Consider the following 16,344-nt stretch of genomic DNA (forward strand, 5'->3'; position numbering starts at 1 on the left):
CAGAACTGTATGGCCCCCCATAGCACTATGCCATCCATCTCAGTAATGTGTATGCCCCCAGAGCTGTTTGCCACTCCAGTAACATCTATGCCCCCCAGTAATGTCTATGCCCCCTGCCCCTCCTGTATATATTGTATATAATGTAGCCCCCAGCCCCTCCTGTGATGTATATAGAGCAGTGTAGAGTCAGTGTGCATGGTGTGCGGCCATTTCTATTAGTGATGGGCATTATGCAGCACAGCCACATGCCCTGGATGAGCTGGATGGAATAAGCGGGGGAAGTGAGTGAGGCTGCTGCTGACTTCCCCAGATTAATACCTCTAATGTGTCTGTGTGTGCATGTATGACGTATATATCTATGTATGTCAGTGTGTGTGACTGTGTATATATTTGTCTATTTATATGTATTTTTGTGAAATTGTCTTCTAATATGTATATGTATGTATGCCTGTATGTGTATACGTATCTGTATGTGCGTGTCTGCATGTGGATGGGGCCCAATGAGACTCTTTCGCCCGGGGGCCACAAAAACCTGGAGCCGGCTCTGGCTGTTTTAACATTGGGATAAATAAAAAATATGTGAGTAACTCTACTTTCTGTGTATAAGTGACGGCTGTGAGTGATCCTGGACTGTATCTGTATTGTACTACTGTAAATCTGAATGTGGCAGAACAGGATAAGATACATGCTCATTGGATTTATATCTAAATGCTACAGTTCGCGCTCTACTGTTATGGCTAAAAATGTTAACGTTATGGGGCCCCCACCAGAATTTCTGTCCAGGGGCCCCCATCAACCTTAATGTGGTCCTGCTTACAGTCATATATTATTCACAGCAGAACATAGAACACAGATCAGAAGCTGAAAGTTAGACATTTTTCCATTTCATTTGAAAAAATTAACGCAAACACTTTTGGAATTGGGGCTGTATTTAATTTTCTTTCATATCCTACATACTTCTTATTCTATATCAGTAAGGCTTTCTGCCAAATGAAATGAAATTCAGCTGGTAATAATGTAGTCTGAATACTATAGGTTCTTCTATAATGCTGATTTATTCCTGCAGGATGCAATGAAGCTAACATTTTCACACTTTTATTTAAACACATTACTTTATTTTATAAGGTTTTATTACAATATTAAGTTAGTGAATGTAGAGGAATACAAAAACCCTCCGAGAGCTCCTACTGCCACTGCCGTCTTGTGGCTCAGACATACATCTGTGGGCAAGCATAAAACATATTAAAATACATAACTAATAACACATAACAGTTATTAGTCACACAAATTCATGAAACAATAGACAAGGTTTTATCTAATAGGTCACAATCTACTATGCAGATACATTTTTTCATATAAAGGTTTCCTAGTTTGGAGATACCCCTTTTTGGAGATATATAAAGTCCTACTGGGAACAGAATATTTGTTCACTTAGTTCCTTATGAAGGCACATGGAATGCCTCCTTATTTGTATTAGTGATCTTCTGACATATGGTTCTTGCATAATATGAAAATATTCTTCCTAATTCTTTCTTTTAACGGCCTTCAGCTCAAGCCATGGCTATTTCATGGATGAACGATCTGTAGGCAGATCAATCTTATTTTGCCTAGATAGGTCCACTAGGGTCTTCTCCACCATTATCTTGAATGTATCAAGCCCTCGGGTTGCTGGTCTAAAGGCCCCGTTACACGCAACAACGTATCTAATGATATATCACCGGGGTCACGGATTCCGTGACACACATCCGGCATCGTTAGCGACGTCATTGCGTGTGACAGCAAGGAACGAGTGTTAACGATGGAAAATACCTTATCGTCCATCGTTGACACGTCGTTCCTTCTTAAGAAAAAAAATCGGTGATTGTTGAGCACGCAGGTTGTTCGTCGTTCCCGAGGCAGCACACATCGCTATGTGTGACACCTCGGGAACAACGAACTGCAGCTTACCTGCAGCCGCCGGAAATGTGGAAGGAAGGAGGTGGGCGGGGTGTTACGTCCCGGTCATCTCCGCCCCTCCATTTCTATTGGGCGGACGCTTAGTGACGTCGCTGTGACGCCGCACGAACCGCCTCCTTAGAAAGAATGTGGATCGCCGGCAACAGCGACATCGCTAGGCAGGTAGGTACGTGTGACGGCTGTACCGGCTCCAATTGATTCTGTGTGCCACGGGCAGCGATTTGCCTGTGACACACAACCGACGAGGGTGGGTGCTTTCACCAGCGATATCACTAGCGATATCACTGCGTGTAACACCCCCTTTACTCTTCACATTGTTCCTTCTATTCCTTCTGACCATGATGTCCTTCTCCAGTGATTGCTTTCTTTGTATGATGTGTCCAAAGTGGGAAGTAGTACCTTTGTAGTCCTTGCTTCGAGCGACATGTCTGACTTGATTTGCTCCAAAATTGATTTTTTTTGTTCTTGCTTCCATCCATGGTATTGATAACATCCTTCTCCAGCACCATATTTCAAAGGCGTTGATTCTTCTTTTGTCTTGTTTCTTTATTGTCCAGATTTCACATCCATATATTACCATAGAGAAGACCAGACTATACTTTCTAATAGGCAATGCTTTAAAAAAAATTGCTAGGACCTTTATCCTCTCACGAGTGTAGTATTATGGCTCTGTACAGCTCAGTGCTTGTTTGAGGCAACAATATAGTTTAGTATATGAACCTTTAAAATAACTGGCTAATATAAGCATACAGTAGCCCATATATTTTTAAGAATCTACAGTAGAGTAATATTAGGAGGGGTTGTTTCCTTTGAAAAATTATTTTTCCAGAGCCTCAGAAAGATGAAAAACCAAGTAAATTGAACTGTGTTTTACCTTTCCAAGGCTCAGCACTACCTCTCACAACTGTTTTTTATTATTGCGTACAGGTTGCAGAAATGATGTCACATTGAGAGCCATGTAAGCAACCACCGAGCCTAATGGCCCTGCCGATGTAGATAGCATGAGATCCAGAGCTGAATACCACCTAGCCTAACGGTCCTGCCGATGTAGATATCATGAGATCCAGAGTTCAGTACCACTGAGCCTAATGGTCCTGCCGATGTAGATGGCATGAGATCCAGAGCTCAGTACCACCAAGCCTAACTGCCCTACCAATGTAGATAGCATGAGATCTAGAGCTCAGTACCACCAAGCCTAATGGCCCTGCCAATATACATGGCATAAGATCTAGAGCTCAGTGATTGCCGGGTGCACTGTCAACATGATATCACCAAGAGGTGGCACTGGACTCTTGGAGGGTAACAGCTCATTTTGTTTTAGATTTATTTTACCTTCAGAGACTGTGGGCCTGACTGTGGGCAACTGCTTTAAGAATTTTTTTTCTGCAACTTACCTAAAAAAATTCTCTCTCTTCTTTTAACCCTTTTTGGTGAATGATTTATAGCATTCTCTGAAATAAATGAAGCAAAACCTAGGGTGAATTTTAATCAATATAACACTTGACCTTCCATTCATATAGCCTTTTATGTAGTTACTGACGTTCACTCAGAGCCACAAAAGAAGATTTTTTTTTTTTTTGTGCAAAGAATGATAAACACAGGCAGGTTACTGACATTTCACTAACTGCTTGAATAGTCAAAGGAAGAAGGAATCTTATACAGAAGTGGTATTCACTTAGAATAGGGTCAAGGAGGGATAGAAGTATTTGATGTTTTATTCTTAAAGAAAAATCAGGTCTTCTGACATGTCTATTTTAATAAATACCTGTATTTATACAAAACACTGGAGCTAGTCATTCCCAGAAGTCGAGGCAGGGACAAATACAGGTACCCTTTCATACTTCTGCAGGGGTTCCAGGTAAGAATTGGCCCTATATCACAGCCAATTGATAAAAAACAATAGGACATAGAAATGACAATACTGCGCCCCCTAAGGAACACATAAAATGGAGAGCGTGTGTGTCGATAACCTAAAATGCCTGTAGGGTGAGACACAGATTGTACATAGCGCCAGATTAAAAAATAAATAAATAAATATATATATAGAAACCAACTGGATTAGAAGGTATTCTATTGACCCCAGCTGCGCAAAATTGAACTCCTTCAACCTGGTGGTGCAGGTCACTGCTAGTTATAGCTTTAAGGACTTCTTATATGTTTCAATCTATGAAGGCAACACACCCCTAACTACATTGTTTTTACACCTCCACCATTTTAAAAACATTTTTAAAAACATTTTTAAAAATTCTATACTCTTAATTCCAATTGGTCTATAGATTTTTTTTTTTTTTACTCTGGCACTATGTACAATCTGTGTCTCACCCTACAGGCATTTTAGGTTATCGACACACATGTTCTCCGGTTTATGTGTTCCTCATGGGGCGCAGTATTGTCATTTCTATATTAAATACCTGAATTTCCCCTTAAAATTATGAACAATTCCCTAGAAATGTATGAAAAAAATTGGGTTGTCCCAATGGTAGAAATAATTGGTGAGTTTCATCTCCTTGTGAAAGGGGAATATGTAGACACAGTCTGAAACTTTTAGCACAGATTGGAGAATGTCAGTTTGTGTAGAAACTTCTCACCCAGTTATAAATTTATTCATACATTTCTAGGCGTAATGACAGAGGAATCAGAAAATATGCTGCACAATTGTTATTTCAAGGGTGAAAGCACAACATAGAAATCTGACAAAAGTTCCTCCAAAATTTGTATTTTATGGAGAATAGAATTATTTACTAAGCCTCCATTCATAAATCATGCTTCCCATATGTGTTCCATCCACGTTTATCACTGCATTACTTTTAAAGTCGTTGAATATGTTCACATGTCCGTTATTTTGAAAATTAACTGTCAGCATAAAAAAAGATATCCAATTTTGATTGCTTGTGCTTATCAAACTCACCCATTCAAGAGAATGGATGTGAGAAAACCCCAGATAGCACTCGGATGCCGTCACTACCATACTATTAAGCCTGCTTTACACGAGACGACCGATTGTGCGATAGCACGATCGATCGTACCCGCCCCCCGTCGTTTTTGCGTCACGGGCAATTAGTTGCCCGTGGCGCACAAACTCGTTTAACCCCCGTCACACATACTTACCTTCCGGACGACCTCGCTGTCGGCAACGAACGTCCACTTCCTGGAGTGGGAGGAACGTTCGGCGTTACAGCGACGTCACACGGCAGGCGGCCAATAGAAGCGGAGGGGCGGAGATGAACGGGATGTAAACATCCCACCCACCTCCTTCCGTCCACATAGCCTGCGGGAGCCGCGGGACGCAGGTAAGCTGCTGTTCATCGTTCCCGTGGTGTCACACGGAGCAACGTGTGATGCCACGGAAACGATGAACAACCGCCGCCATTTTAATTAAACAATTTTATGAAACCTAGCGACGAGTACACGACTCACGATTTGTGAGCGATAGTTTTCAGTTTTGAGCTTTCTCATTTTCCTCCACTTGTTCCAAAGGCCATAACTCCCTTATTCTCAATCAACATTGGGTTTTAGATTTCAACAACACAGTTAATTTTACCATAAAATGTACTGAAAAATGGGAAGAAATTTCCAAGTATGGAAAAGATCACAGAACCTCCATTGTTTTCATGGGTTGTCTTTTTACAGTATTGTTCAGTATAAGAGAACTGGCAGCAGGATTTTCCAGGTCAGTATGGTTAGGGCGACTCCAAACTTGACCAAGTTTTTTTTCTTGTTGTTAATTTAGTGGTAATTCTTTTTTGTTTTATGCATGCTGAGCTGCCTTTTTTATTTATACTATTTACACTATTTTGGGGTTCATGATGTTTTAATCGCTCTTAGTTGTATTAATTTTGGTGGTACAGAAAAGTGGCAAAAAAACTAACATGTGAATGAGACCTAAAACAGACATCAAAAGAGGTCTTCTTTAAGTTATGTTATTGTATATGTATGTATATTTTTATACTGTATATATACAGTTGAAACCAGAAGATTCCATACACTATCTAAAAAGACACACCTTCATGTTTTTCTCACTATCTGAAATGAAATCAGAATAAAAGTTTCCCGTTTTAGGTCAATTAGGTTTCTAAAAATTATTTATATTTGCAAAATGCCAAAATAATGAGAGAAAGTGAATGCATTAAGGCATTTTTATTACTTTCTGCAAAGTCAAAAGTTTACATACACTAATGGCCCATTTACACGCTACGATATCGCTAGCAATATCACTAGTGAGCGTACCCGCCCCTGTTGTTTGTGCGTCATGGGCAAATCGCTGCCCGTGGTGCACAATATCGCTAACACCCGTCACACATACTTACCTTCCCAGCGATGTCGCCTTGGACGGTGAACAACCTCTTTTTTAAAGGGGAGGTTTGTGTGCCATCACAGCGACGTCACACATCGCCGACCAATAGAAGTGGAGGGGCAGAGACCAGCCGCATTAACAACACGCCCACCTCGTTGCCGGAGGACGCAGGTAAGCTGTTGTTCATCATTCCCGGGGTGTCACACATTGCGATGTGTGCTGCCTCAGGAACGACGAACAACCTACATCCACAATGACCAACGAGATTTTGAAAATGAACGACGTGTCAACGATCAACGATTAGGTGAGTATTTTTAATCCTTAACACTCGCTCGGAGCTGTTACACGCAACGACGTCGCTAACTACGCCGGATGTGTGTCACGAATTCCGTGACCCCAACGACATTTCGTTAGAGATATAGAGATATCGTTGTGTGTAAATGGGCCTTAAGTGTACTATGCCTTTAAACAATATGGGGCAGCCCATATGATGATGTCATGACTTTGGAAGCTTCTGATAGGTTAATTGCCAATATCTGACTTAGAGACACACCTGTGGATCTATTTTAATACACACTGCTTTATTATGTAGCATCATGGGAAAGTCAAAAGAAATTAGCCAAGATCTAAGGAAGAGAATTGTAAACATGCATAAGTCTGGTTCATCATTGGGTGCAATTTCCAGATACCTGAAGGTGTCTCATTCATCTGTACAAGAAATTATACGCAAGTACAAACAAGATGGGAATGTCCAGCCATCATACTGCTCAGGAAGGAGACGGGTTCTGTGTACCAGAGATGAACTTGCATTGGTCATACATGTGCATAAAGTGCCTACAAGTAGTATTCAACCCCCTGCAGATTTAGCAGGTTTGATAAGATGCAAATAAGTTAGAGCCTGCAAACTTCAAACAAGAGCAGGATTTGTTAACAGATGCATAAATCTTACAAACCAACAAGTTATGTTGCTCAGTTAAATTTTAATAAATTTTAAACATAAAAGTGTGGGTCAATTATTATTCAACCCCTAGGTTTAATATTTTGTGGAATAACCCTTGTTTGCAATTACAGCTAATAATCCTCTTTTATAAGACCTGATCAGGCCGGCACAGGTCTCTGGAGTTATCTTGGCCCACTCCTCCATGCAGATCTTCTCCAAGTTATCTAGGTTCTTTGGGTGTCTCATGTGGACTTTAATCTTGAGCTCCTTCCACAAGTTTTCAATTGGGTTAAGGTCAGGAGACTGACTAGGCCACTGCAACACCTTGATTTTTTCCCTCTTGAACCAGGCCTTGGTTTTCTTGGCTGTGTGCTTTGGGTCGTTGTCTTGTTGGAAGATGAAATGACGACCCATCTTATGATCCTTGATGGAGGAGCGGAGGTTCTTGGCCAATATCTCCAGGTAGGCCGTGCTATCCATCTTCCCATGGATGCGGACCAGATGGCCAGGCCCCTTGACTGAGAAACAGCCCCACAGCATGATGCTGCCACCACCATGCTTGACTGTAGGGATGGTATTCTTGGGGTCGTATGCAGTGCCATCCAGTCTCCAAACGTCACGTGTGTGGTTGGCACCAAAGATCTCGATCTTGGTCTCATCAGACCAGAGAACCTTGAACCAGTCTGTCTCAGAGTCCTCCAAGTGATCATGAGCAAACTGTAGATGAGCCTTGACATGATGCTTTGAAAGTAAAGGTACCTTACGGGCTCGTCTGGAACGGAGACCATAGCGGTGGAGTACGTTACTTATGGTATTGACTGAAACCAATGTCCCCACTGCCATGAGATCTTCCCGGAGCTCCTTCCTTGTTGTCCTTGAGTTAGCCTTGACTCTTCGGACAAGCCTGGCCTCGGCACGGGTGGAAACTTTCAAAGGCTGTCCAGGACGTGGAAGGCTAACAGTAGTTCCATAAGCCTTCCACTTCCGGATGATGCTCCCAACAGTGGAGACAGGTAGGCCCAACTCCTTGGAAAGGGTTTTGTACCCCTTGCCAGCCTTGTGACCCTCCACGATCTTGTCTCTGATGGCCTTGGAATGCTCCTTTGTCTTTCCCATGTTGACCAAGTATGAGTGCTGTTCACAAGTTTGGGGAGGGTCTTAATTAGTCAGAAAAGGCTGGAAAAAGAGATAATTAATTCAAACATGTGAAGCTCATTGTTCTTTGTGCCTGAAATACTTCTTAATACTTTAGGGGAACCAAACAGAATTCTGGTGGTTTGAGGGGTTGAATAATAAATTACCCTCTGAATAAACTTTTCACCATTTAAAAAAAAAAACAAATAAAGAAATAAAATTCTTTTTTGCTGCAGTGCATTTCACACTTCCAGGCTGATCTACAGTCCAAATGTCACAATGCCAAGTTAATTCCGAATGTGTAAACCTGCTAAATCTGCAGGAGGTTGAATACTACTTGTAGGCACTGTATCATCCCAAGAACAAAAGCAAAAGACTTTGTGATGATGCTGGTGGAAGCAGGTAAAATTTTGTCATCATCCACAATGAAACGAGAGCTGTATCAACATGGGCTGAAAGGCCACTCTGCCAGGAAGAAGCCATTACTCCAAAAGAAAAAGAAAAAAAGCCAGATTAATGTTTGCAAATGCACACAGGAACAAAGACCTTAATTTTTGGAGACATGTCCTGTGATCTGATGAAACTAAAATTGAACTGTTTGGCCATAATGACCATTGTTACGTTTAGAGGAAAAAGATAGATGCTTAAAAAGAAAAAAGGAAAAAGATAGAGGCTGAAGCCTAAGAACACCATCCCAACTGTGAAACACAGGGGTGGCGGCATCATGTTGTAGGGTTTTTTCCTGCAGGAGTGACAGGGTGCACTTCACATAACAGAGGGCATCATGATGAGAGAAGATTTTGTGGCAATACTGAAGCAACATCTCAAGACATCAGGCAGGAACTTAAAGCTTGCATGGAAATGAGTCCTCCAAATGGACAATGACCCAAAGCATACTGCCAAACTGGTTACAAAGTGGCTTAAGGATAGCAAAGTCAATGTTTTGGAATGGCCATCACAAACCCTGATCTCAATCCTATTGAAAATTATTGGCAAAGCTGAAAAGGCAGGTGCGAGCAAAGCGACCTACAAACATGTATCTCTCTCTCTCTCTCTCTCTCTCTGTCTCTCTCTCTCATAATTTGGGCATTTGGCAAATATAAATAATTTTGGTTCTTAATTGATCTAAAACTGGAATGATGTATTTTGATTCCATGTCAGATAGTGAGAAAAACATGCAGATGTGTCTTTTTAGATAGTGTATCTCAACTGGTTTCAACTGGATATGTATACTTAAAGACATAGTTTATGTATATACAGTATATAGTTGTATATATACACTATTGTATAATGAAGCATGATGAAAATGTATAATATCACAATCCATTTAGAAATACTGACTATATGATTAAATCTTTTTGTAGAATTGTTCTCTATGCATTTCTAGCTGTTTACAATGATGGCAGGTGTTTGTGTTTATGCCAAATAATTTAAATGAGGAGACGGGATCACCTAATTGGTTAACACAATCAGTGTGACATTGACTTATAATCAAAAATATAATTATAGAGGTTACTGATTAAATTGTAAGACTGATCATTTCCAAATAACTCAGTGATTATACATTTGCTCTAGAAATTAGCTGAAAAGAATCCGGCTTCACAAGGAAATTTTTGCAATAAAAGATAATTGTTACTGGAATGGAATTGCTAGACTAAGTAACATAATGAAACATATGGATGAACTATTTGTATATGCAGAGAGCTGAAATGACAGCGATAAATCGTACCTATATTACCAAAACATCCAATGATCGGATCTTGCCAGCTGATAATTTTATTCATCCATTCTTGCTTGTAAAAGTCTGAATATCCACATAAACCACACAGCATGACTGCAAGAAAAACAAGTAAATTCTCTGAAAACATAAAATATTTCTGCAGTGAGGTGATTGTCCTTTTTCGGAAATTGTATTCATATCCGAACTACAGTCCCAGGTAAAAATAAATGATATAAGGACCCAATTGTACCCTCTGATATTATTCATGTCCTTTTCGGTAAAACACTTTATGAAAAGACATATAAAGTGAGTAGAGGGTCTGACAGACAAAATACGAGCCACCACTGGGAGATGAAATGGGAAGCTATCTCTAGGCTGTGTATAGCATACTGGCCAAAGTGGTCTTTAGACACCAAGAAATGACAGTGCCATGCTGCATCCTACTGTGGAAGACCAGCATAAGTTCTGAATGTTATAGCGCAACTGGACACTGTTTTATAATGTTTTAGTAAATTGGTTAAAATTGTCTGTATGGATGAAAAAAGATCAGTTGTATCATGCTGGTTATGTTAGACAAGTGTTTATCAGCCAGTATTCTCCAAAATCTTAAGCTATTCTCAAGTTGTCTCTTGAGCACCTCAGAGCTATGCAGTCTCCTTACTTCCCGGTTGCTTGAGGGAAAGTCACACCTCTTTCAATGACAGTTCTGATCCAAGCACTTTATGCTGCTACAACACATTAATGTCTGTCAGAGTTTGTTCTGTTTCTACAGAGTTATCACTATATTTACATATAGAGATAATAGTTCCTTTCTCAGGAACATGAGAGGGGTGGGGGTTGGGGGTACGGATTGTGATTTTTACAGGACTGATAATAGCTCAGGAGCAGAAAGTGAAGGAGAGGAAGATGGTCAGCTAGCTGTTGTATAGAAATTAATGGACAGGAGAGAACGGACTAAAGGGTGCTTTACATGCTGCGACATCGATAACGATATATTGTCGAGCTCACGTCATTAGTGATGCACATCCGGCGTCGTTAGCGACATCGCAGCGTGAGATACCTAGGAGCGACGATGAACGATCGTATAAACGTCAAAAATCGTTGATCGTTGATAAGTCGCTCCTTTTCATAATATCGTTGGTGGTGCATGCCGCTGATTGTTCGTCGTTCCTGCGGCACCACACATCGCTATGTGTGACACCGCAGGAATGACGAAAATCTCCTTACCTGCGTCCACGAGCAATGAGGAAGGAAGGAGGTGGGCAGCATCTTCCGGCTGCTCATCTCCGGCCCCTCCTCTGCTAATGGGTGGCCGCTTAGTGACGCCGCTGTTACGCCGAACAAACCTCCCCCTTAAAGGAGATATTTTCGGTGTCTCCAGCGACGTCGCTAAGCAGGTATGTGCGTGTGACGCTGCTGAAGCGATATTGTTGACGAAACAGCGACGTGGGCGGGTGCTATCGCACATGACATCGCTAGCATGTAAAGCACCCTTAAGATGTTATGAGTAAACTCCTCCCCTGCAAATACTGCACACACATGGAATGGCTTAGGTGGCTCCCTGGAAACCAGCTGTACGCTATTTGAAATAAATGCTGTCACAGACAAAGAATGACAGCAGACAGCGAATGCAAGTCAATTGTAAACTTACTTATTTTCATTCTGTCTAACTAAAACAATTTCATGACATTAAAATATTCCTCCAAGGATATTTGCCCACAAACTTTATCCGCTGTGGAATTTCAGCAATGAAATCTGCAGTAACAAAAATGTCTGCTTGTTTATTTGCGGAAATTCACATTTCACCCATTGCATCATGTAAAATTTGTAGTGTCATCAGCAACATGAATTTACATGACACGCGTTCTAAACCTGTATTCAAATTGTAGCAAAAAATAAAAAGAACAACCCTATAAAGGTTTACCTAAAATTTACGGCAAGGTGCTAATGCTGGGGGAGCATACATTATGGGCATTTTTAATTTTATATATATATATATATATATATATATATCTATATATATATAGATATATATATATATATATATATATATATGTATATTGTAAACGTTGCTTACAGCAACCCGGGTGTTTCACTCGCTTGCAGCGGTGCTAGGTAGCTTAGGCAACATAGGTATCACCATCTCTTATAAAGCGCAGCAGTTTATTTATTAGACTCAACATAAACTGCTAAACAAAATGTAACAAAGCCTCTCCTGGCTTAAAGGAAAATATAACATCCACATACCGTGGGCTTCCAGTCCAATTAAATGTCCATAGTGGATTCTCCACACTCTGGCCCCTGCCAGAGAACACAAGTCACTGTGGTTGCTTCTTGCAGCCTCCAGCCCTCTCCAGCCAGGCTGCAGTATTTTCCCCAGTCCTCACCTGGACTGATTTCCAAACGTCTCTCTTCAGTCTTCACACAGACTGAGACCTCCAGCACACATCCTCCATGTGCAGCACTCTCAGGCTCTTAAACCCAACCGGATACACCCACAGGTGGAGGTATGTGATTCTCCAGCTCTGTCCATCACACTGGTCACAGTTTAAAGGGAACCTAACCCTTAATTACAACCCAAGTTATGTGGAACTACAGGTGCCACAGTCACACCTTCAGTTTAATATCACAGGGGGATCCTTCTCCACTGCGACCATCCACAACATTGGTGGTTGCTAACTCACATATCCCCCCCCCCTGTTCAAACTTGTAGGGTTGAACATTTGATAACCCACAGGGGCCCTGAGACAGGGCATTAGTGTTACCTTGCCCTACAAGTCGAGAGGGCCCTCACTGATAAATTTGAGCTTTAGCTCCTGACATAAAGTCGGTCATTGTCACCAGACTCGTCTCAGTCAACCCCCTTGTCAGATACCCCCCCCGGTCAGACCTATCTCTCCATGACTGTCTCCAACGGCTAGTGTAGTAGCGAAAGTCTCTTCCAGTCGAAACTACTGTCTGGTCTGACTCCGAGCTATCTAATCCACTAGAAGGGCTACTGTCTGGGCACCTCAGCACTGCATTCTCTTTTTGCAGATTTACTATGGCTTGTTCTGCCATGGCATCTTCTGTTGTCATCGCTCTGTTGGTGTGTTCTCTCAAGACCATCCTTCGCTGTAGATACATCACTCCCTTAATCCATTCCTTTGGAGTTTAGAGTAGAGGACTTGGACCATTCAGAGTCTATGCTGTAGCCCAAAGTGTAGTTAGGTCTTCCATGACCTTGGTTCCTTTCATTATAGGACCTACTTTCTGTGCCAACTGAAGCAACACTTTTATCAGGTGGGCAACCCTTCTCCTGGCCCCAGCCTGAAAGCTGTCTCCACCTCATACCCACTTGATGGAGTTGTTCAGCAATATTCTACCTTTTTAGGTTCAACTGCCTTAGTTCTTCCAGGTAACCCAGGCGGTACTCTAGGAGGACTCGTACATTTTCAACACACTCCTTTGTTCCCACAATGACACATGGAACCATACCGACTTCACAGAGTATCTTGGCTTCATTATAAATAACAATTTCTTACTCTCGTCACACTGGACTTGTCAACCATCTCCTGCATGACTCTTCCATTTTTTCCAATCAGCTTCTTAACCAGTTCTCTGGGCACTTGTGTGACCTCCTCCACAAACTCCAACAACCTTCGAGCTGTCTTGACTGCTTCTGCAGTTTTCCCATAGATTCGGAATGTTCCACTGGTTTTTTTCCACTTCAATAGCTGTAATACCTGGAAACTTCCTGGCTTGCTGAATGTTACTTCTCAGCGCTCTTATTGCAAGCCCAATTAATGGTTTCTTCACAACCACTACTTCCTGAAATGCTGTGGTGAGCTGCTTCATATGCACCAATCGTCTGCTGTCTTCTTCCATCTTTGTAGAGATGAGCCACTTTGAGCGAAGACACTGTAGGTGCATGCCACTCAGGATAGCCACCCGCTTCTTTGTGACATCACTTACAGAGCACACCACCAACCAACAAGACTCTGGGGCAAAGTACACTTTATAGGTTCCTACGGCCGTCTTGAATTTTTCATGTACCGCCTCACTGGCACAGGCTTTTCTCAAGTCTGCAGGGACTTCTACCATGCACGTAAAGACTGGCCGAATTTCTTTACCTGTAAGGCCATCGGACCGTTCCTTGGGTCTTCCACATCCATCCTCTTTTCTTATCACAGGCTCCCCCTTTGGAGTTGCATTCTCCTCAGGATTTTCCATAGCCTCAGAGCCTTTGAATTTTTCCTCATCTTTGACCTCCAGATTCTCAATCTTCTGAACCAAGTCCATCTTTATGGCATCTATCTTAGTCTTACCAGTAAATTCAGTTAAGCTCTCAGCTGCTGATGGGACTTCTGGGCTAGATTTCCCTACTTTAAGGGTTCTCTACATTTCTGCAGCTTCAGCCATCTCTTGGGACTCTGCAGCATCTCCCTCAAGTTCCTCTTGATTCTCTGCAACCTCAGAGGCTTTCTTGCACTCCATACCTTCAACTTCAGATTCTCTGGAGTCTACAACAGCTTTTATGCCGTTGGCACTATTATTCACCCCAGCACTGGGTGGATCACTGGTCTGCTCACCATGACTTTTGTGGATTTTTCCTCCACCAACAACGTCCAGGATTTCTTCTCCTATAGTGTTCTCACTCAACAGACCATCAGCTTCACACCAGGAAATCATAGGGGACATTACCACTACTGTTTTGGTCAGCTCCTTTTCTGCATTTTAACCCTGCTGATTTCTGTCGTTACAATGTGTCAGTTCTAGCTCAGACTCATCTTTCTTTTGCATGATTTTGCTGTCCAACACTATATTAGCGGTTGCTATTGGCAACGTGCCTTTCTCAACCTTCTCTGCACACTCAGATTCTGGAAGGGAATCCACACTTTGGGAAGAAATACATGACACTGTCTCTACCTGGACCATATTTTCAGAGGTTGTAGCTTGCTCTACCTCTCTACGCCTGTTGCACCTTCCGCGACGGGAGGAGGTTTTCCCCTCTTTGCTCATCAGTATGTCACTGTACTTGTTTGTCACTTTAGTAGAGTCAGTGTCTTTACTGGAGTCGTCACTCGCCCTGGTGTCCTGGACTAACGTGTTCCCACCTAACCAGGTGTTGGCTCCCTTTTATGGAGCTAACGGTCATATTGTCATTTATTTTCTTACCCATAATGTCACTAAGTTGGGCATGTCCACCTTTTTCTTTGCTCCTACCTAACTTAGGACAGTCAACTTTAGGGAGTGCTATCTTCACCTTACCACACATAACCACCCCACAAGGACTCTTTTTAACCTCCCGCTGTGGTGGAGCTTCCTTTGGACCGTTCCGGCTCTTACACAAGCACCCGGACACTTCCCCCTGCTTCCACAAGTCCACAAATAATTTAGAGTCCCAACCTATAATAATTGGGTGCTGTAAATCTGAAACTACACCAACATCATGAGAACCAATGTCCCTGTCTGTCTTACTGACCACGCTGGACATTGGGTATTCTTTATCATTATTGTGGGTGCAGTTGGCATGGAACTTATTTCCGGGAATCAGGAAGACATTAGTTGTGGCCCTCACCAGGGTCACCAAACTCCGTGAGTCTACGAGTCCAGTTACGGATTCTCCATCCACTTCCACGGTACACAGACGTGGCCTATCGTCAGATGGGTGGTCTACACTGCAGACAGGACACCTACAGCATGAACACCCTTGTGCTTGATTACTGTCCATCTGCGCCACTGCGCCCTTGTCTATGGGATGCTCCACCCCCTTTTGGGCAACCACCCCTTCATGGGATTCCACCCTCTTTTGGGCAACCCAGTCCCGAGAGTGTACATTCCATGGCCTTTCCATGGAAAACGCATGTCCCAAACCACACAGTACCTCGGTGCCCCAGGTATCCTTATGAGACCCTGTATGTGCACTGGCCCCACAAGGGACTGTACTCACTTGTCCAGCGCCACCAAGTCCAGATGCTCTGCCAGCGACTCCTGTCGCTGCTGCAGCTCATGCTGCTTTACCTCCTGGCGGCCAGTCTCCTGCAGTCGCTGCTCACTGACCCGCACCGGGTACTTTAACAGTATCTCATCCACACAAGCTGCTCCAGTCATGGTCGCTCAGCTCCCACGGACCTTCGTGGACCCGCCGATCCACCGCAAGCCGCTTGAGTGCGCCGTCAACTTTAGTGGACCTGCCGATCCACTGCAAACCGCTTCGAAAATTGTTTTCGTGGACCTGCCGATCCACAGGCAACACTTCCTTGCAGTGTGTAGACAGTAGAGAAAAAAAAAACCTTCGTGGACCCGGCTGATACACAG

The 16,344-nt window shown here is 42.7% G+C and overlaps 1 protein-coding gene across 1 annotated transcript in view; it reads right to left on the reverse strand.

Annotated features, from left to right (window-relative positions):
• Positions 1-1,131: 1,131 nt before the first annotated feature.
• C7H16orf89 (chromosome 7 C16orf89 homolog) overlaps positions 1,132-16,344 on the reverse strand; it is a 98,284-nt gene continuing 83,071 nt past the window's right edge. The window contains exons 6-8 of the mRNA XM_075319725.1: positions 10,054-10,158; positions 3,351-3,407; positions 1,132-1,220 (exon numbers count right to left, since the gene is read on the reverse strand). Coding sequence (XP_075175840.1) covers positions 1,132-1,220; positions 3,351-3,407; positions 10,054-10,158 — 251 coding nt within the window. The remainder of the gene's footprint in view (positions 1,221-3,350; positions 3,408-10,053; positions 10,159-16,344) is intronic.

The sequence above is a fragment of the Anomaloglossus baeobatrachus genome, chromosome 7 (assembly GCF_048569485.1).
Source record: "Anomaloglossus baeobatrachus isolate aAnoBae1 chromosome 7, aAnoBae1.hap1, whole genome shotgun sequence".
Lineage (NCBI taxonomy): Eukaryota > Metazoa > Chordata > Amphibia > Anura > Aromobatidae > Anomaloglossus > Anomaloglossus baeobatrachus.